General features: G+C 50.1%; 1 protein-coding gene across 7 annotated transcripts in view; it reads left to right on the top strand.

Moving 5' to 3' along the window:
- The window catches only part of CENPT (centromere protein T), a 1,095,738-nt gene that overhangs the window by 685,950 nt on the left and 386,924 nt on the right, over positions 1 to 22,864 (top strand). For all 7 annotated transcript variants that reach the window (XM_085638668.1, XM_085638667.1, XM_085638665.1 and 4 more), the window contains one exon: positions 10,837 to 11,418. In XM_085638668.1, the coding sequence (XP_085494794.1) occupies positions 10,837 to 11,418 (582 nt within the window). The remainder of the gene's footprint in view (positions 1 to 10,836; positions 11,419 to 22,864) is intronic.

Raw genomic sequence — 22,864 nt, 5'->3', positions numbered from 1 at the left:
TCGGAGGGCACTGCACAGCAGTTTCAGTTGTGGCTCACGGACCGCGATTGGGTCACGGGCAAGAGCCTCTCCCTTCCCCAACCGGAGCAAGTCGTAGTGACGGATGGGTCCCTCCTGGGATGGGTTGGCCATATGGGAGAGGCGGAGATCAGAGGCCTCTGGTCTCCGGCGGAGTCTCGCCTCCACATCAACCTGTTGGAGTTGAGAGCGATCCGACTTGCACTGAAAGCCTTCCTTCCCTCTGTCAGGGGAAGTGTCGTGCAGGTGTTCACGGACAACACCACCGCCATGTGGTATTGCAACAAACAGGGCGGGGTGGGGTCGTGGACCCTTTGTCAGGAGGCTCTGCGCCTCTGGACATGGCTTGAACACCAGGGCGTCACCCTAGTGGTTCAACATCTGGCGGGCTGTCTGAACGCCAGAGCAGACGAATTCAGCCGCCGGTGCATGATGGATCACGAATGGCGTCTGAACTCCGAAGTGGCGCAAGGTCTCTTTCAGCAGTCGGGAGAGCCTTGGTTAGATCTATTCGCCACCGAAGAGAACGCGCAATGTCAGCAGTTCTGCGCGTTGGAATTTCCAAGGCGGCACTCGCTCGGCGACGCTTTTCGTCACGAGTGGAGTTGCGGTCTGTTGTACGCCTTTCCGCCTATACCACTTCTGCCCAGAGTGCTGAAGAAGATCAGGCATGACCGGGCCCAAGTCATCTTGGTGGCTCCGGACTGGGCACGAAGGTACTGGTATCCCGAGCTACTCAGTATGTTGACCGATCCTCCGATCCGTCTGCCCCTTCGGGAGGATCTTCTGTCGCAGCAGCTGGGGACGGTCCTCCACCCGAACCTGTCCAGCCTCCACCTCCATGCGTGGAGATTGAGCGGCGGCAGTTGATGCCATTTGACTTGCCTCCTGAAGTCTGTGATATCATTCTGGCAGCCAGGCGTCCCTCCACAAAGACGGTATACGCCTGCCAGTGGAACAAATTTGTGGCATGGTGCACAGCAAAGGCTGTGGATCCCCTTTCCGCCCCTCTTTCTGAGGTTCTCCTCTTTCTTCTTTCTTTGGCCCGGCAAGTCTCTGCCTTGGGCACCTTGAAAGGTTATCTTGCTGCCATCTCTGCCTTCTTACGGCTTCCTGATCAGCCTTCTCTTTTCAAGTCCCCTGTGGTTACACGCTTTCTTAAAGGCATTACTCATACGTTCCCTCCTGTCCCTTTTGTAATGCCTCAGTGGGACTTGAATCTTGTTCTCACATTTCTGATGTGCGCTCCCTTTGAGCCTCTTCACAATTGCCCTCTTCGTCTTCTGACGCTTAAGACTCCTTTCCTGGTAGCCATCACCTCGGCTAGACGGTGAGTGAGCTCCAGGCTCTATCGTCCAAACCTCCTTTTCTATCTATTCATCCGGACAAGGTTGTCCTTCGGCCTCGTCCTTTCTTTCTACCGAAAGTGGTGACTCCCTTTCATCTTGGGCAATCTGTCAGCTTGCCCACCTTCTTTCCGCATCCTTCCAAAGAGGAAGAGAGGCTCCACCGTCTGGACCCAAAACGTGCGCTCTCCTTTTATTTGGACCGCACCAAACAGTTCCGGGTGGACGACCAACTTTTCGTTGGATACGTGGGTGCTAAGAAGGGAAAAGCTGTGCACAAACGGATCATCTCCCAGTGGGTCGTTTTGTGCATCAAAATCTGTTACTCCTTGGCGAAAAAGGACCCTCCTGTTGGGCTGCGCGCCCATTCTACTCGGGCTACAGCGGCTACTACTGCTTTGGGACGGGGAGTCCCTTTGCAGGACATCTGTCAGGCGGCAACGTGGGCTTCGCTACACACGTTTGCCAGGCATTATTGCCTAGACAGCCAAGTCCGGAGGGATAGCTTCTTTGGCCGTTCTGTCCTCCAGGACTTTCTGGTGTGATCTTGGTTCGCAGACCCACCACCGGGGTTGGTATTGCTTGGGTATCTATTCTAAGGTGAGGAATCTAACTAACGTGTTTCTTTCAGATGAACAAGTTACTTACCTTCGGTAACGATGTATCTGTAAGAAACATTAGTTAGTTAGATTCCTCACCGACCCACCCATCCTCCCCGTTCTGCGAACTGACATCTAGGGTTAAGGTTATCCTTTTCAGGCCCCTCGACTTTTTTGATAATATCAAAATGGGGTAACCCAGTATCCCTCAGAACCTGGGCGGGTAATCAAAATATTACAAACGGTTCTGTCGGGTAAACAGTATTGCTTCAAGAAAAAATCTTCATTTATATGCATATACGAACACACATGGAGACCATAAGTAATTTTTCAAAAAGGCTTTATGAATTGCATCATTCATAAATAACTAATGACAATGGCTGTCAAATGTAAAACACAGTTGTGACAAAGTGGCATGAAGTGACATAAAGTGCTCAGTGCTGTGGTGAAAAGTGCGTAATATATACACAGTGTGATTTTTGCAGGGTACTAATAATTTGCAAAGGCCAGTCTGAGCGAATGATCAAAACAAACTGCAAGTAGATTAAATCAGTCTTTTGTGCAGAGTATTTCAACTGATCCTTCAATAAGTGTCGACGTTTCAACCCAAGGTAGCGTAATTCGCTAGTCAATACGGGTCTTCATCAGGACAGGGATTGACAGCCTATGAAATAGTAATAAATATGGTCAGGTGCGTTCGAAAGACTGAATGCCGTCTACAATTGTGCATGCAGGGTGGGGACTCACCAAAATAAGCAAGCCCAATGTTGCTTGAAGGGCGATGTGTACAGGAGAGGCAAGAGCAGTTGTATCCTGTTCTCCCTGGTTGAAGATTAATTAAAAAAATTAGGATAAGTAGCCCTGTCGTGGCTAATAGAATGATCAAGTGATTGTGGAGAGATGGATAGACTCACTTGGTAAGTGCGTGAATTCCGTTCAGTAATTCGAACGAATCCGCGTAGGGGGTTGATCGTCCTTTGCGGGAGCATAGACGAGGTTCTGGCTTTCAGACGGACGATTCACTGTCAAGACAAATTAAATTAAACTCAGTCAAGAGTCCAAGTTAAAACGGGCAGGCGACTGACTCAGGGAAGGGGAGGAGAGAGGAGTTTGCGCACACTCACCATCTGATTTAGTATCGGTTTCAGCAATTACTTCATGATCAGCAGCGCGCAGGCAAGCGTCCTGTCATTCGCGAAGTCTGTCAGCGAATGTGACAAGCGCTGTCAATTAAATGCGGAAAGAAGCGCGCCGGATTTGGCGCGTGCGGCCGCGTCATGTGTCGGTTGCTTAGAAACGCTCGTGACTCTGATCTCTGAGTCCTGATTGGATTTGGATTGGTTAGAATGAACGTTGTTAAGGTGACAACGTCAAACTTTGGTTACTAGGGGCGTCATGTGTCGATTGCTTGGAAACGCTCGTGACTCTGATCTCTGAGTCCTGATTGGATGTGGTGGCGGATCTGGATTGGCTAGAAAGAACGTTGCTAGGTGACAACGTCAAACTTTGGTTACTGGGGGCCCCGGTGTGTGTACTCAGATGGGGGCGACGTCAGAGACGTCAAACCAAATAAATAAATAGAGCGCTGTCAATTTGAGCGCGAACGGTGATTGGGAGCGGTCTCGTGATGACCCGTATGGTAAATTAAGAGGCAATCAATGGATTAGTTGGATTATGAACATGATGTCAATAAATCCCGCATTATTTGGGTTGTGCGTTAGAATTGAAAACAAGCAAAATTGAAAACAAGCAAAACAAGGTGGCACAGTGAGGATTTTGCTGTAAGTATTCAAAATGTTTACATACATTTGGTGTTAAGAGGCATTGGTGGAGATGATACAATAAATTGATTATTAACACACCAATGGCTATTCTGCTAACATTTGGTTCATGTGAGCATTTGGCAATGTTGAGATTTATGTACATTTAAAAGTTCAACAAAATTGCGGGTGGTTTTGACACATCTGACTAGTGTTATGAACGGATTACAAATAAAATTAAAATTAGAATTCTTGTCTAATGGTGTGCCAACCGTCTCAAGCGTTTTATATATAATTCAATAATTGTATACAAAGCTTTTTACTTAGGAATTCAAAACATAAGAGGCTAAGCAAAATATATAAAGACATATCTGAATGCCTCAATTTTAGCACAACCTGGTCTGTGTCTTGTGTGACCACAAGCGGCACACGGGGGTATGTACGAGGGAATCATGTTGCAGTGTTACCCATAGTACTAGAGATATTTATAGACTAAAGTTGCCCCATCTGTTTTGCCGTCTCCTCAATTTCGTTCAACCCGGTCTGTACAGAGTTGAGCAAATGGATCCACCTACATTCTTTGTAGTTTAGGGTCCCAGAAATTGCACCACCCCTAACATTGGGGCTGACTTTTTCTAGGATCCACCATTTGATGCTGTCGGGAGGGTGATTGTGTGTCACAAAATGCTCAACCATAGGCGCCCCTTGTACTTTGCACCTAATCCTGCTTGTATGTTGGAGGATTCTGGCTTTTGCTTTTTGAATGGTTTGTCCTACATAGATAAGGCCACAGGGACAAATGATAGCATAGATAACTTGCGAACTGTTACAGTTGGTGAACTGGGGCAATTTGTACGTTTTATTTTCATAACTGAAGCTATTCCCCTCCTGGCATAGGTCGCATGCTTTACATTGCCCACATTTGTGGTGTCCCGACATTGGTGGCAGTCCAAAATAGTTCCTCAGGTCTGGTTGTTTAGGTGGTTCAAGGAAGGCTCGTACTAACGAGTCTTTAATGTTTTTGCCCCGCTTGAATGCAAAGATAGGGTCTTGCTGGATCATCAATTCACTCGCTACCAGGTTCCAGTACTTTTTCACGATTTTTTTGATGTCATTGCTCCTTGTGTTAAATGTTCATTAACACAAGGAGCAATGACATCAAAAAAATCGTGAAAAAGTACTGGAACCTGGTAGCGAGTGAATTGATGATCCAGCAAGACCCTATCTTTGCATTCAAGCGGGGCAAAAACATTAAAGACTCGTTAGTACGAGCCTTCCTTGAACCACCTAAACAACCAGACCTGAGGAACTATTTTGGACTGCCACCAATGTCGGGACACCACAAATGTGGGCAATGTAAAGCATGCGACCTATGCCAGGAGGGGAATAGCTTTAGTTATGAAAATAAAACGTACAAATTGCCCCAGTTCACCAACTGTAACAGTTCGCAAGTTATCTATGCTATCATTTGTCCCTGTGGCCTTATCTATGTAGGACAAACCATTCAAAAAGCAAAAGCCAGAATCCTCCAACATACAAGCAGGATTAGGTGCAAAGTACAAGGGGCGCCTATGGTTGAGCATTTTGTGACACACAATCACCCTCCCGACAGCATCAAATGGTGGATCCTAGAAAAAGTCAGCCCCAATGTTAGGGGTGGTGCAATTTCTGGGACCCTAAACTACAAAGAATGTAGGTGGATCCATTTGCTCAACTCTGTACAGACCGGGTTGAACGAAATTGAGGAGACGGCAAAACAGATGGGGCAACTTTAGTCTATAAATATCTCTAGTACTATGGGTAACACTGCAACATGATTCCCTCGTACATACCCCCGTGTGCCGCTTGTGGTCACACAAGACACAGACCAGGTTGTGCTAAAATTGAGGCATTCAGATATGTCTTTATATATTTTGCTTAGCCTCTTATGTTTTGAATTCCTAAGTAAAAAGCTTTGTATACAATTATTGAATTATATATAAAACGCTTGAGACGGTTGGCACACCATTAGACAAGAATTCTAATTTTAATTTTATTTGTAATCCGTTCATAACACTAGTCAGATGTGTCAAAACCACCCGCAATTTTGTTGAACTTTTAAATGTACATAAATCTCAACATTGCCAAATGCTCACATGAACCAAATGTTAGCAGAATAGCCATTGGTGTGTTAATAATCAATTTATTGTATCATCTCCACCAATGCCTCTTAACACCAAATGTATGTAAACATTTTGAATACTTACAGCAAAATCCTCACTGTGCCACCTTGTTTTGCTTGTTTTCAATTTTGCTTGTTTTCAATTCTAACGCACAACCCAAATAATGCGGGATTTATTGACATCATGTTCATAATCCAACTAATCCATTGATTGCCTCTTAATTTACCATACGGGTCATCACGAGACCGCTCCCAATCACCGTTCGCGCTCAAATTGACAGCGCTCTATTTATTTATTTGGTTTGACGTCTCTGACGTCGCCCCCATCTGAGTACACACACCGGGGCCCCCAGTAACCAAAGTTTGACGTTGTCACCTAGCAACGTTCTTTCTAGCCAATCCAGATCCGCCACCACATCCAATCAGGACTCAGAGATCAGAGTCACGAGCGTTTCCAAGCAATCGACACATGACGCCCCTAGTAACCAAAGTTTGACGTTGTCACCTTAACAACGTTCATTCTAACCAATCCAAATCCAATCAGGACTCAGAGATCAGAGTCACGAGCGTTTCTAAGCAACCGACACATGACGCGGCCGCACGCGCCAAATCCGGCGCGCTTCTTTCCGCATTTAATTGACAGCGCTTGTCACATTCGCTGACAGACTTCGCGAATGACAGGACGCTTGCCTGCGCGCTGCTGATCATGAAGTAATTGCTGAAACCGATACTAAATCAGATGGTGAGTGTGCGCAAACTCCTCTCTCCTCCCCTTCCCTGAGTCAGTCGCCTGCCCGTTTTAACTTGGACTCTTGACTGAGTTTAATTTAATTTGTCTTGACAGTGAATCGTCCGTCTGAAAGCCAGAACCTCGTCTATGCTCCCGCAAAGGACGATCAACCCCCTACGCGGATTCGTTCGAATTACTGAACGGAATTCACGCACTTACCAAGTGAGTCTATCCATCTCTCCACAATCACTTGATCATTCTATTAGCCACGACAGGGCTACTTATCCTAATTTTTTAAATTAATCTTCAACCAGGGAGAACAGGATACAACTGCTCTTGCCTCTCCTTTACACATCGCCCTTCAAGCAACATTGGGCTTGCTTATTTTGGTGAGTCCCCACCCTGCATGCACAATTGTAGACGGCATTCAGTCTTTCGAACGCACCTGACCATATTTATTACTATTTCATAGGCTGTCAATCCCTGTCCTGATGAAGACCCGTATTGACTAGCGAATTACGCTACCTTGGGTTGAAACGTCGACACTTATTGAAGGATCAGTTGAAATACTCTGCACAAAAGACTGATTTAATCTACTTGCAGTTTGTTTTGATCATTCGCTCAGACTGGCCTTTGCAAATTATTAGTACCCTGCAAAAATCACACTGTATATATTACGCACTTTTCACCACAGCACTGAGCACTTTATGTCACTTCATGCCACTTTGTCACAACTGTGTTTTACATTTGACAGCCATTGTCATTAGTTATTTATGAATGATGCAATTCATAAAGCCTTTTTGAAAAATTACTTATGGTCTCCATGTGTGTTCGTATATGCATATAAATGAAGATTTTTTCTTGAAGCAATACTGTTTACCCGACAGAACCGTTTGTAATATTTTGATTACCCTAGACTTTTTTTGGCACCAGTGTCGGTCTCTTGCATGGCTCTGCGTTCCTGGCGGGGAAAGCTATGTACAAGAACTGACGTCAGCGCGCGAGGGCGGCATCTAAGTACTCCGACGTCATTCCGGCGCACGACGCCAACGACGGACGCGGAGCCGCAGACGACGCCTAGTGACGCGCAAGAGGTATTGCTGACGAAAAATCTTCCGGATCCAGTCTGACGCCTGGGGATATTCTAAGGTGAGGAATCTAACTAACTAATGTTTCTTACAGATACATCGTTACAGAAGGTAAGTAACTTGTTCCTCTCTCTCTCTCCTCTCACTAACTCACTCTCTCTCACTAACTTTCTCACTCACTCTCTCACTAATTCTCTCATTAACAAACTAACTAACTCACTAACTAGCACACTAACTGTTACACAGGTACTATTTCCCAAGCTTCAGCCTCCTGTTATTTATGCCCCCATAACAAAACCAGCATTGGCATAGCCAATAGGTATCGCCTTTTGAACCTTATACAGGTTTAGTTATCCAGCACAATATCCTTGGTGCAACAACATCAACTGTTGCATGGTTAAACACTTATAAAATCCCAAAGACGAGACATATTGGCTATGCCAATGCTTGTTTTGCATGGCTCTGCGTTCCTGGTGCGGAAAGTCGTGTACAGAACTGACGTCAGCGCGCATGGGTGGGGCCTAAATAGTCTCCGTGACGTCATCTCGGCGCTTACGACGCCAGCGACAGACGCGGAGCAGCATGACGCCACCTACTGACGCGCAGGGGTACTGCTGACGAAAAAACTTTTCCGTATCCAGTCAGACGCCTGGGGATATTCTAAGGTAAGGAATCTATCACTAACTAATGTCTCTTACAGATCTATCGTTACACAAGTAGTAACTTGTGCTTCTCCTTAGGTCCCGAGCTCAAAACTGTAGTTGAGCATTTAAAAGAACAGGCGTTGCCAGACAGGGAGTGTGGAAATTTAGCTTGCAAACTGAACATTATCTGCGCCATCTTGCCTCTCCTCAGCGCCACGCACAGCGAGTACACGACAGCCATTCTAGGCACCCCACTCTCTCCCCCGCTCATTGTCAATCGCCAGCACGTTCCCCTGGCGCTGCGAGCATCCCCCGCGCGCCGGCCACCCCCGCTCTCTCATACACGGGCCATAAACCCCCTCTCCTTCTGCGCGTACTGCCATGGAACCACATCCTACGCCTGACCGACATCCCATATATGGTCACGCATCTCTTTGATAACCCCCTTCCTCTGCGCCCCATTGTCCGACCTGATCCCAGGCCATCACCTAGCCCTGCGGATGCAGTTTATTGCCCCCACTGTAAGGGAAACACCCCACATCAAAGGGATACAGTGGATCAAAGCCCCTACCCCCTAAGACCCGGCCGGTTGCACACATCCCCGGGAATTGGCGGAATGTCCAGCTGCGTGATAGCCATCTCCTACTGTAGATATGTGTGGGAACGAGTTCGAAGTGGGGGTTCCAAGGAATGTCTTTCCGTACATCAAAGTCTCAATAAGACTGTACCATGTGTAATAAAGCAATAAACCTGTGTATAAGAGGCCAGGCCTCAGAGATGCAGTTAGAGCACCTCGTGACGATACCTTGCTGTCTGATCTGATGTGTTCTGCTCCGACGGAATAAAACTTTGTTTCCTGCCTTCCAGTCTCCGGCGCCTGCCTCTTTCATTGGTAAATTATCGAGTGGTATGAGAGGCGATTACCGCCGGGCAATACTTGAAGGGTTATCGACTGAAATTGCCGCTACCATTTAACAGGAGCACATGTACTATTGGACTTTTGCCCTGACCCTCCCACCATATATGCTTGCTTGTTGCTTCGTTGACCTACATTAAGCACAGAAGGGGTTGTCTCTAACTTCATGTTATAGATCCCACTGTTACGTTTATTTGCTAATCTCACTGCTAGGTAAGGTGAGAAATCCTCAATATCTGCTTGGAATGGTGGAAATACCACTGGCTGGTGATGGGTGACTTCAAGGGTAGTGACTCCTTCCAGAGTGGTTCAGTGCTACTAGTGTCGCATGTAAATGGGAGTGTGTATGAGTGTTACCCTGAGTGCATATGAACTGCTTTGCGTGACCATATGGATACCCAGTGTGTTGAACGTTATAAATGAATGGGAGTGATCAACGTAGCCTGAGCAACCAACAGAGCCTCTGACAGGCCCAAAACACTTATGTCCCCGTGTTAATGTAATACTAAACACCAGAGAGTGGTGCATGGCCTGTCCAATGAAATGTTTTGTTTACTGATGTAGGTAGGGCTCCTGAACCAAGTGGAGGCACTGTGGCATAGACTCAAGCCTCATAGAGAGAATATTGGATTCCTGCTGGGGCACCCTTGCCCACTCACCCATATCCAGCTCCGTACCAAGCTAGCGCTCCATTCAAAAGGGATGGAGGTTCAGTTACAGTACCATCCACAAGTCTTTGTTATTCCTTCCTGAACCTCCCACCCTCCCCATCTTAGCTCATAAAATAAGGAGAATAACCTTTTTGGTATGGTGCATTTGTTTAACATTGCCTCTGCCTCCGCCTGATGATGTAAAATTGTGCAAGAATTTCTCCATATAACCCTTAGTAAATCCTCCCAGCTTTGTGTAATGGTTTAGTCACTTGATTTGGCATTATGAAACCAGTCTTTGAATCTTGGTGTCATCACTTGCATTTTGTACGTCTTTACGTATAAATGCTGCAAATTCACTTAAAATAAAAATGTAGTAATGTTCAGTTTGTGTTTACTTTTGGCAGTATGTGTCTAGTCGCACAATGAAAGAGACACACTGTTGCAATATCTTATTTATCATTGAAGTTCTGGCTGTTGAAATGTTGGTGGAATGTATTAATAATGTTGTAATGCAGCATTCGGTTAGAAGAAAAAAATACTCCTGACTCCAAGGTGCAATGCATATTTACCTGCATAGTGTTCTTTACTGATGGCATTATGATGTTCAAAGTGTGTAGCATGCTTTCGATATTTTTTTTGTGGATCAGTGTGGTGATTTTAATGTTTAATCTCCTTTTGTGCGATCTTAATTTAGACTTCATTCATTTGAGTTTATCACAAATGGTCCAGTTTTTGATAGTACACCATAAGCTTCATGTGTGGTGTCATTGCTATAGTTGAGGACACTGATTTTCGTCTTAACTATTTTTCCCTTGAAACTGCTTTTCCTCTTTTCACTTTACTAAACCATAATCATGTGCTCCTACTTTACATGTTGTGCACAGCCTTGCTAAGATTTTCTTCAATTTCATTTGTCTACAGGTTCACAGGAATGCTTCATAGAGCCTTCGCTTACTGTAACTGACCAATCAATCACTAACCAGTCGGGGAATGAAACCGATATTGTACTGTGCAACACCGCGCTTTATGCACAACCTTTGCCTAAGGAGCAGAATTTGCAAGACAGTTCTCCTGCTACATCAGAACCTCGTCCTAGCTCTTTGTCTAAAGAAGAGGTGATAGATGCATATGCCATAAACAAATCTGATGCACAGCCTAGACTATCTTCGGGTCTCGACATTTCAAGACAAGTGTCAAAGGGAGGGAATGAGGAGCAGCTACTTCATGAAGATGGCAAACACAGTGATGTGACAATGGAAGATGAGGTGGAAGAGCGATTCAATGGCAGTAAAAATCGTACATTTGAGGTGTTGATGGAAAAGGAGGCACAGATGGATTTAAACGTAGATGATATGAGCAGAGTGAGTGTGGTGGTTATGGATTTTGAAAACCTGAAAAGTATGACCACCAAACTAAACTTTAGCTCAACTAAACCTGATGATGTTTCACAAGCTATCACGTCTGGGTCGAACCTGCGTGTAGTTGAAGAATTAGACGACAGTGGTAAGTACATCTTTGAAACCTTACGCTCCTTTTTCTATTTGAGGACTCCTACAGTTCAGTAGTCTGGAACTCAATGTAATTTGCTACCTTTAAGGTTTCTGTATTCATATTGACAATTACTAAGCTCAGAAGGCACTCTGCTCTGAGCTCAGTTTGTTGGAAAGGTTAGATAACGTGTAGTAGGGCTATAAAGTGCACCTTAGCAGGTTCAAGATTTGTAAGGCTTTCTTTGCAGTCTGCATCTCTAGTCCTCATTCATGGTTAATATTTTCTGGCGAACATTTAATTGTCCATGCTGGAATGTAGCTTAAATCACAAGATAATTATGAAGGTCCCAGAAACAAGCCATCCCTCTTAGGTTTAAAAGTGGGTTGGCAGAGAAGGAATGCCAAATGAAGAGTGCTTAAGCGCTTTAGCTTACAGGGATAATGTCTGATAGGAAAATGACCAACATTACTCAAAAAACCCATTAAAGGACTGGTTCTTTTTATTAATTTACCAGGTATGTCATATGGTGAGAGTGGAGAATCTTCCTTACCTGTGTGCATTTCTCTGATTCTCTTAGCAACATCTGGAACAGTACTATAAATTGTACAAAAATGTATGGAACCTTAAACATCGCTAAACAATATGTTCGAGGCATATGAGCTGCAGATCACACACTTAGCATAGATCGCTATCTGGTATTGGGCCTGGATGTTTGCACTTGTTTTTGTCCTGGAAAAGTCTTTGGAAGTCACGGAACAGGTGACTCCTCCTTTGGACTATAGTGCGCATGGGCATCGGCTCTATCCTCAGATTGTTTTTTTCCGCCATTGGGCTCGGATGTGTTTGTCACGCTCCAGTTCGGAACCGTTACCGATTCCACTTTTGACGCGCAATCCTTCACCCTTTCGACGGTATTGTCTCGATCACGAACCCTAATCGTCGCGCATCTCTCCAAATCGAAGTCCTTGATTCCGATTGTCTACGAAGGCCTTCGGGCCTACCTGGGCCTTGGCTTCTGGCTCATGGAAAGGACACCATTCAAGAAGTGTCCTCAATGTGGGTCGAAGTTTCCCTACACCGATCACCGATCTGCATGAGGTGTGCAACCTCTGTCTTTCACCAGAGCACGAGGCCAGAGACTGTCCAGCTTGTGCCTCTTTCCGCTTGAAGAAGACCATTCAGGACCGACGCGCACGAAGAACCATGGCTCGCTCAACAACAATCCCCGACGACATCTTCCAAGAGGGCGTCGACGTGCCGGAGCAAGAGCGGGTCCAAGAAGGCCTCGTCAGCGTCTCAGAAGCAGATGACTCCGACGTCGAAGAGATCACTCTGGCGCAGCGGGTCGTAAGTAAGAACGTCGACCCCGACCCCCTCCCTGCACCCTCGAAAAAGGCTTCGGTCACACCTTCGGGCCCAGGTGCACACCGAGAGATTACTTCCCATGCCCCGCCCTCGGGCCCGGCAAAGGAGCCTACTAATCCTTCAGGCTGCTCGGGCTCCAGTCAGCCTGCCGTCGGTTCCGAAATACAATCACCGGCACCGAAAAAGAAACCGCCCTCCTCCTCCGTGCCGACAGCTGCTTCCACATCCAAGTACACGGCACCAAAACACACAACCACCGACTCGTCAACACTGAAAAAACATTCGGAGCCGAACAAAAAACCTCTCCCACAGGGCTCGGATTTGGAGCAAAGGAAAGCCTCTGAAACGAAAAAACAACAAGTTCCACAGGCCACAGAGACTGTGAAGACGCACGGTTCCAAACAAAAACAACACAGAACCGCTACAGAGTCGGTGCCGAAGAAGCCTACGGAACCGAAATGCTCGGCACCGAAAGACCAACCTCCAGCAGAAGAGCTGTTCACACCAGATCCTGCTCAAAAGACACTCATAAGGGATCCTAAAACTGGTCAATTGACGCTAGGTTCCAGGAAAAGACCACTAGAGGCGCCTGCACTGGCTCCACCACCTAAAAAGAGGGACATTGCTACATCTCCTATAAGATTCCCTTCGCCACCTCCTCCTCCACCACACCGTTCCCCTACACCAGAGCTTTCCAAACTGTGTGTCCCGACACAGTACTGTGTCACCTGCAAATGGTGGGTGTGTTGCGGGATGACACTGGTATTAACAGGCACTTAGCACATAACTGCTGCTAATTAAGAGGCATTCCTTTGAAAGCTTTGTTCTCACTATGCCTCATCTATTGCATAACGTCTCCCAGTAAATGGTCTGGGAAGTACTCTGGTGCCGTTGTGTGTGTGCCCGGGAAGCTTGGGTGAGGTGAAAGAGGGAGACAGACGGAGGGAGACAGAGGAAGACAGAGGGAAGAAGACAGAGGGAAGAAGACAGAGGGAAGAAGACAGAGGGAAGAAGACAGAGGGAAGAAGACAGAGGGATGGAGACAGAGAGGGATGGAGACAGAGAGGGATGGAGACAGAGAGGGATGGAGACAGAGAGGGATGGAGACAGAGAGGGATGGAGACAGAGAGGGATGGAGACAGAGAGGGATGGAGACAGAGAGGGATGGAGACAGAGAGGGATGGAGACAGAGAGGGATGGAGACAGAGAGGGATGGAGACAGAGAGGGATGGAGACAGAGAGGGATGGAGACAGAGAGGGATGGAGACAGAGAGGGATGGAGACAGAGAGGGATGGAGACAGAGAGGGATGGAGACAGAGAGGGATGGAGACAGAGAGGGATGGAGACAGAGAGGGATGGAGACAGAGAGGGAGGGAGACAGAGAGGGAGGGAGACAGAGAGGGAGGGAGACAGAGAGGGAGGGAGACAGGGAGGGAGACAGAGAGGGAGGGAGACAGAGAGGGAGGGAGACAGAGAGGGAGGGAGACAGAGAGGGAGGGAGACAGAGAGGGAGGGAGACATAGAGGGGGGGGAGACATAGAGGGGGGGGAGACATAGAGGGAGGGGAGACATAGAGGGAGGGGAGACATAGAGGGAGGGAGACAGATGGAGGGAGACAGAGAGGGAGGGAGACAGAGAGGGAGGGAGACAGAGAGGGAGGGAGACAGAGAGGGAGGGAGACAGAGAGGGAGGGAGACATAGAGGGGGGGGAGACATAGAGGGGGGGGAGACATAGAGGGAGGGGAGACATAGAGGGAGGGGAGACATAGAGGGAGGGAGACAGATGGAGGGAGACAGAAGGAGAGAGAAGGAGGAAGACAGGTGCCGTTGTGTGTGTGACCGGGAAGCTTGGGTGAGGTGAAAGAGGGAGACAGACGGAGGGAGACAGAGGAAGACAGAGGGAAGAAGACAGAGGGAGGGAGACAGAGGGAGGGAGACAGAGGGGGAGGGAGACAGAGGGAGGGAGACAGAGAGGGAGGGAGACAGAGAGGGAGGGAGACAGAGAGGGAGGGAGACAGAGAGGGAGGGAGACAGAGAGGGAGGGAGACAGAGAGGGAGGGAGACAGAGAGGGCGGGAGACAGAGAGGGCGGGAGACAGAGAGGGCGGGAGACAGGGAGGGAGACAGAGAGGGAGGGAGACAGATGGAGGGAGACAGATGGAGGGAGAGAGAAGGAGGAAGACAGAGGGAGGGAGTCCGGGATAGACAGAGGGAGGGAGACTGAGGGAGGGAGGGAGACTGAGGGAGGGAGGGAGACTGAGGGAGGGAGGGAGACTGAGGGAGGGAGACTGAGCGAGACTGATGGAGGGAGACTAAGGGAGGGAAGGAGAAAGACAGAGGGAAGGAGACAGACAGAGGGAAGGAGACAGACAGAGGGAAGGAGACAGACAGAGGGAAGGAGACAGACAGACAGAGGGAGGAGGGCGACACAGGGAGGGCGACACAGACAGAGGGAGGAGGGCGACAGAGGGAGGAGGGCGACAGAGGGAGGAGGGCGACAGAGGGAGGAGGGACACAGAGGGAGGAGGGACACAGAGGGAGGAGGGACACAGAGGGAGGAGGGACACAGAGGGAGGAGGGAGACCGACAAGAGGGAGACCGACAAGAGGGAGACCGACAAGAGGGAGACCGACAAGAGGGAGAGAGAGAGGGAGGGAGTCCGGGGGAGACAGAGAGAGGGAGAGGGAGACAGAGGGAGGGAGGGAGGAGGGTGACAGACGGAGGGCGACACAGACAGGGAGGAGGGCAACAGAGGGAGGAGGGTGACAGAGGGAGGAGGGCGACAGAGGGAGGGAGTCTGGGGGAGACAGAGGGAGGGAGAGGGAGGAGGGCGACAGAGGGAGGGAGTCTGGGGGAGACAGAGGGAGGGAGAGGGAGGGAGTCTGGGGGAGACAGACAGAGGGAGACAGACAGAGGGAGACAGACAGAGGGAGACAGACAGAGGGAGACAGACGGAGGGAGACAGACGGAGGGAGACAGACGGAGGGAGACAGACGGAGGGAGACAGACGGAGGGAGACAGACGGAGGGAGACAGACGGAGGGAGACAGACGGAGGGAGACAGACGGAGGGAGACAGACGGAGGGAGACAGACAGCCATAGGGAGGGAGACAGCCATAGGGAGGGAGACAGCCATAGGGAGGGAGACAGCCATAGGGAGGGAGACAGCCATAGGGAGGGAGACAGCCATAGGGAGGGAGACAGCCATAGGGAGGGAGACAGCCATAGGGAGGGAGACAGCCATAGGGAGGGAGACAGCCATAGGGAGGGAGACAGCCATAGGGAGGGAGACAGCCAGAGGGAGGGAGACAGCCAGAGGGAGGGAGACAGCCAGAGGGAGGGAGACAGCCAGAGGGAGGGAGACAGCCATAGGGAGGGAGACAGCCATAGGGAGGGAGACAAGAGGGAGGGAGACAAGAGGGAGGGAGACAAGAGGGAGGGAGACAAGAGGGAGGGAGACAAGAGGGAGGGAGACAAGAGGGAGGGAGACAAGAGGGAGGGAGACAAGAGGGAGGGAGACAAGAGGGAGGGAGACAAGAGGGAGGGAGACAGAGCGAGAGGGAGGGAGACAGACACACAGATGGAGGCAGAGACAGAGAGACCGAGATGGAGATAGAGGGAGGGAGACCGAGATGGAGATAGAGGGAGGGAGACAGCGACATACAGGGACAGGGACAGAGACAGGGACAGACAGACAGATAGAGGCAGGGACTGAGACAGAGAGAGGCAGAGAGACAGAGGGAGACGGAGAGGGAGACGAAGGGTGGCAGAGGGAGGCAGAGGGAGGGAGGGAGACAGAGGAAGGAAGTCAGGCAGAGACAGAGGGAGACGGACGGAGGGAGACGGACGGAGGGAGACGGACGGAGGGAGACGGACGGAGGGAGACGGACGGAGGGAGACGGAGGGAGGGAGACGGAGGGAGGGAGACGGAGGGAGAGGCAGACAGAGGGAGAGGGAGACAGAGGGAGAGGGATTGAGACAGAAGGACGAAGACGGAGGGAGACATGGCGACAGACAGAGGACGACAGACAGAAGGAGACAGACAGAAGGAGACAGACAGAAGGAGACAGACAGAAGGAGACAGACAGAGGGAGACAGACAGAGGGAGACAGACAGAGGGAGATAGACAGAGGGAGATAGACAGAGGGAGATAGACAGAGGGAGATAGACAGAGGGAGATAGACAGAGGGAGATAGACAGAGGGAGATAGACAGAGGGAGATAGACAAGAGGGAGACAGACAAGAGGGAGACAGACAAGAGGGAGACAGACAAGAGGGAGACAGACAAGAGGGAGACAGACAAGAGGGAGACAGACAAGAGGGAGACAGACAAGAGGGAGACAGACAAGAGGGAGACAGACAAGAGGGAGACAGACAAGAGGGAGACAGACAAGAGGGAGACAGACAAGAGGGAGACAGACAAGAGGGAGACAGACAAGAGGGAGACAGACAAGAGGGAGACAGACAAGAGGGAGACAGACAAGAGGGAGACAGACAAGAGGGAGACAGACAAGAGGGAGACAGACAAGAGGGAGACCGACAAGAGGGAGACCGACAAGAGGGAGACCGACAAGAGGGAGACAGACAAGAGGGAGACAGACAAGAGGGAGACAGACAAGAGGGAGACAGACAAGAGGGAGACAGACAAGAGGGAGACAGACAAGAGGGAGACAGACAAGAGGGAGACAGACAAGAGGGAGACAGACAAGAGGGAGACAGACAAGAGGGAGACAGACAAGAGGGAGACAGACAAGAGGGAGACCGACAAGAGGGAGACCGACAAGAGGGAGAGAGAGAGGGAGGGAGTCCGGGGGAGACAGAGAGAGGGAGAGGGAGACAGAGGGAGGGAGGAGGGTGACAGACGGAGGAAGGGTTGACGGCGACAGAGTGAGGGCGACAGACAGAGGGAGGAGGGTGACAGAGGGAGGAGGGCGACAGAGGGAGGGAGTCTGGGGGAGACAGAGGGAGGGAGAGGGAGGGAGTCTGGGGGAGACAGACGGAGGGAGACAGACAGACGGAGGGAGACAGACGGAGGGAGAGAGACAGACGGAGGGAGAGAGACAGACGGAGGGAGAGAGACAGAGGGAGACTGAGGGAGGGAGAGATGGAGAGAGGGAGGGAGAGCGAGAAAGAGAGAGATGGAGAGAGGGAGGGAGACAGACAGAGAGAGGGAGGGAGACAGAGAGAGAGAGAGATGTGTGTATGCCGGGTCTGGTGGCTCAGTGGATGAAGGCATCCGCTGCAGGGCCCTGTGTTCAACCTCATGGTCTCAAATTTGCTTGAAAATGCACTATTTGCCCACTTTTATTTCAAAATTTTCTTCCAGGGGGAAGAATCCCCCCGAATCCCCCTTAAGTGGTTCCGGCTCGCTTGCTACGCTTGCTCGCTACACTGCCTTACTGTGTCACAAAATGATGCATCTCCAAAAAGTGTGTCACCAACATGAAAAGTTTGGAAAGCTGTGCCCTACACCATCGCCTACACCAGTAGACGATGATGACACCTTGGATGACATGGGGGGGGGGGGGTCCACTAGGGGATCCTAGTCCACCTTCTTCCCCAGACCCCTGGGATGACTATACCACGCCAGATGTACCTAATGTTCCACAGGATGACATCTACCCCTCCAGGCCTTCCCCACCAGAGAACACCATGGGCTTTAATCAGCTCGTCCACAGAGCTGCCCAATACCACGGGGTTGACTTGCATACAGACCCCATAGAGCAGGATTTCCTAATGGATACATTTGACACCACTCAAAGATCCACCTCAATACTACCTATGCTTAAAGGCGTTATTAAGCATGCACCTGAAGTCTTTAAAGATCGAGTTATTAACCCCAGGATTGCGAAAAAATATAAAGCTGCCCCTGATGACCCAGCTTACATTAAAGGCCCAGTACCCTTAGACTCCCTGGTAGTTTCCAATGCTAGAAAAAGGGCCAATTCTCAGACATCAGGTGACGCTCCACCACCCGACAAATAGTCTAAACTCTTGGATACCTCTGGCAAAACAACAGCCTCACAAGCAGCTAACATATGGTGCATCACCAACACTCAGGCGCTGTTAGCCAGGTATGATAGGGCAGATTATGACGAACTAGAGTCCATAATGCAGCACCTCCCAGATAAATACAAAAACAGAGCCAACGAGCTCATACAGGAGGGTAAGCTTATCACCAATACCTCCATCCGTTGCGCTCTCGACGTGGCAGACACCGCCTCCAGAGCAGTAAACACAAGTGTCCTTATGCGTAGGCATGCCTGGCTACGCATTTCAGGTTTTAAGCCTGAAGTTCAAAGCTCCATCCTCAACCAGCCATTTGATCAGAAGCACCTATTTGGCCCAAAAGGATACGGACACAGCTAAATCAATGAGAGCCTTGCAGTTGCAAGCTCCCAGACGTTCCTTTCGTCGCTCACCTTACAAGGCCACCCCCAGAGGCTACTCCTCAGACAACCCACCCACCTCTTACAAGGCTCCCACCCAGTCTACGTTTACCAGAGGTTACCAGAGAGGTGGCTACAGAGGCAACAATAACAAAGGCAGAGGGAAGACCAACAACACCCGCTCTGCCTCCACCCCTACCCAATAACTTTCCTCCACTTCCCCCAGACCATTCCACTCTGGTCGGGGGAAGACTACAACAGTTCCTGCCTGTCTTGACCAACATCATTACAGACAGGTGGGTTAGATAGATACTTCAATCAGGTTACTGTCTGGAACTTACTTCTACCCCTCCACACATACCACCCAAACAACGCCCAATGTCGTCAGAACACTTATCTCTGCTAAAGCAGAAGGTAATCTCCCTCCTACAAAAGGGTGCAATAGAACCAGTTCCCCTGCACCAACAAAAAACTGGAGTTTACTCCCTGTATTTTCTCATACCAAAGAAGGACGGCTCTCTCAGGCCTATTCTAGACCTCAGACCTCTAAACCTGTACATACAATCACACCACTTTCACATGGTTGCACTCCAGCAGGTCCTTCCTCTTCTTTCATAAGGCGTCTTCCTTGCTACTCCAGATCTCAAGGACGCCTATTTCCATATTCCCATTCAAGCAGCTCACAGGAAATATCTAAGATTTGTAGTGGACGGCCAACACTATCAATTCAAAGTACTCCCTTTCGGAATCACAGCCGCACCACGGGTATTCACCAAGTGCCTAGCTGTAGTGGCAGCACACTTAAGAGGACAACACATTCACGTCTTCCCATATCTGGACGACTGGCTCATAAAAGCCAGCTCATACAGTCAGTGTGTACATCACACTCACACCACTATCCAACTACTCCACAACTTGGGGTTCACAGTAAACTACCCAAAGTCTCATTTACAACCGTCCCACATACAACAATACCTCGGTGCCACAATAGACACCTCAAAAGCATTAGCCTATCTCAACCCTGCCAGGATAGCAGGCATGCAAGCTCTCATAAACAAATTTCAGCCTCAACACTCTCTCCCAGCACGAGTGTTCATGCAGCTAATAGAAATGATGGCCTCTTGCATACTCATAGTACCTCATGCAAAGCTCCACAGGTGTCCTCTCCAGGAGTGCTTAGCACGCCAATGGAACCAGACTCAAGGTCAGCTAACAGATCTGGTGTTGGTAGACGGTCGCACTCATCGATCTCTGCAATGGTGGAACACCAAGAACCTTTCCGAAGGGCGACCGTTCCTAGAGCCAGTTCCACAGATTGTCATGACAGCGGACGCATCACTCTCCGGCTGGGGAGGGCACCTATTACATCACACCATGCAAGGCAGGTGGACTCCTCAACAAAAGTTACTCCACATCAATCACCTGGAGCTACTAGCCATTTTCCTAGCCTTAAAGGCTTTCCAAAAACAAATATCAGACAAAGCTGTCCACACAGACAACATGACAGCCATGTACTACATACAGAAACAAGGCGGGACACACTCTCTGGAGCTCTCTCAACTGGCACAGAGCATATGGAGATGGGCTATGTCCCAGAACTTCTTTCTCCTAGCTCAACCTGTCCCAGGAGTCCAAAACACCATAGCCGATCTGTTAAGCCGTCAAACGCAACAGATTCACGAGTGAGAACTTCATCCACAAGTTCTTCAGACATTCTTTCAAATGTGGGGGCAACCAGAGATCGACCTCTTCGCCACATACCAAAACGCCGAATGCCCAAGCTTCACCGCTTGTCCAAAGGCAATGCGATATGGATGAATTGGTCAGGCAGATTTGCGTACGCTTTTCCACCTCTCCCACTCATTCAAATGGTGGTGCGCAAACTACAGCAACATGCACTCTCATCCTAGTTGCTCCAACTTGGGCCAGACAACCGTGGTACACCACATTACTGGAACAGTCTGTAGTTCCGCACCAAAGACTACACCACTCCCCACGCCTCCTAACCCAGAACCGAGGAGAGATCAGACACACGGACCCAGCTCAGCTCAACCTTGCGATCTGGCTCCCGAGGTCTTAGAATTCGGTTACCTTAATCTACCCCCTGAATGCATGAACGTCATTAAGGAAGCTAGACCCCCCACCACTAGAGCCTGCTATGCAGCCTAGTGGAAGAGATTTGTAATATACTGTCATGCCAACAACATCTGAAATAGACACGTTAGTGATAGATTCCTTACCTTAGAATATTCCCCAGGCTTCAGTCTGGATCCAGAGAGTTTTCTGCTTAGCAGTACCCCTGCGTGTCAGTAGGGTGCGCCATGCGGCTCCGCGCCCGTCACTGGCGTCGTGCGTGCCGGGATGACGTCGCGGAGGCTACTTAGGCACCACCCATGCGCGCTGATGTCAGTTCTTTCTTTTTCCGTGCCAAAAGCGCAGATTCGGAATGAGCGCCTACCCCGGTCAATTTTTGACCACTTTTTTTTTTAGACTTTTGTCTCCTTCTTTTGTCTCCTGGTGCACGTAGGGATGCCTGGCTTTAAGTCTTGTGGGTCCTGCCGCCGTAATATGTCAGTGGCGGACCCCTATGATGTCTGCCTCTACTGCCTAGAGACCGACCATGACTCCCGGGATTGTCGGGACTGCCGTGCCATGGTCACGAAGGCCTTGCGGGAGCAGCACCGGAAGTTGCTGGAGGTCCGAATCTCCTCTCACCGCCACTCCAGGTCTAGGGGCCTTTCGCGGGACCGGAGCCATCAATCCTCGGACTCTAAGTCTTCACCTTCAGATTCCGCTAAGCGATGCCATAAGAAGAAATCGAAGAAGCGTGTTCGCTCTCCGACGTCCCCCGTCGCTCCCCGGAGTCTGGGAGTCCCGCGGCCTACCCGCTATCCCCAGGTCCATCGGCGACTCCCGAACAGATGCAAGAGTTTCTTGCTGCCATGGACCGCCTGTTTAGGCCTTGGGCTCCCGCCAGTGTGCCCCACGGTCCCGTGTCCAGATCCTGTTGACCCGGCGGCACCTCCTCCGGCACCGGCCCCGGAGCCCCTGGATCTTGCGCTGCCCTTGGCTCCGGCCCCAGCGCCGCCACAGACACCGCACTGGGTGCCGTTTATCTCGCCCCTGCCCCGGTTCTCAGACCATTTTGTTCTGACCTGGGATCCTCATTGGGATGCGGTTCCGGGTCGGCACCGGCCAGCGCCGCTGGCCCCCTCTCCGGCTCCGGTCCTGCCGCCGCAGCTGTCTCCTTCTACCCCGGAGCCGGATGAGGACTGGGACGGCTCCGAGGACCCCCTTGCGTGGCAGTGTGACTCCGAGCAGGATTGGGTGGATGACCTTCAAGATTTGGATGAACTTGATGTGTCTTCTGACCCGGGGTTTCCCCTCTGCCTACTATGGAGGAGGGCGCTTCCTACACTATGGTGCTGCGTCGAGCTGCGGAGGCTCTCCATCTCTACCTCCCTATGGTGGCCCTTAACCCCTTCGGTGCTCATGACGGAACGGTTCCGTCATGAGCCACGGTTGAGCTGTGCTCATGACGGAACCGTTCCGTCATGACCACGCCCGCGCAAGATTCCGTCAGCACAGCGGCGGAATCTGCGCAGCATGGAAGGGGTTAAGACCAACCTCCTTACGGAGGTGCTCTAGACGGCATCTACGTCATCGGAGCCACTGCTCCCTTTCAATGAGGCCCTTACCGAAGTC

This window comes from Triturus cristatus, chromosome 12, assembly GCF_964204655.1.
Source record: "Triturus cristatus chromosome 12, aTriCri1.1, whole genome shotgun sequence".
Classification (NCBI taxonomy): domain Eukaryota; kingdom Metazoa; phylum Chordata; class Amphibia; order Caudata; family Salamandridae; genus Triturus; species Triturus cristatus.
Note: the sequence above shows the minus strand (reverse complement) of the source record. Positions and strands in the feature narration are given on the sequence as shown.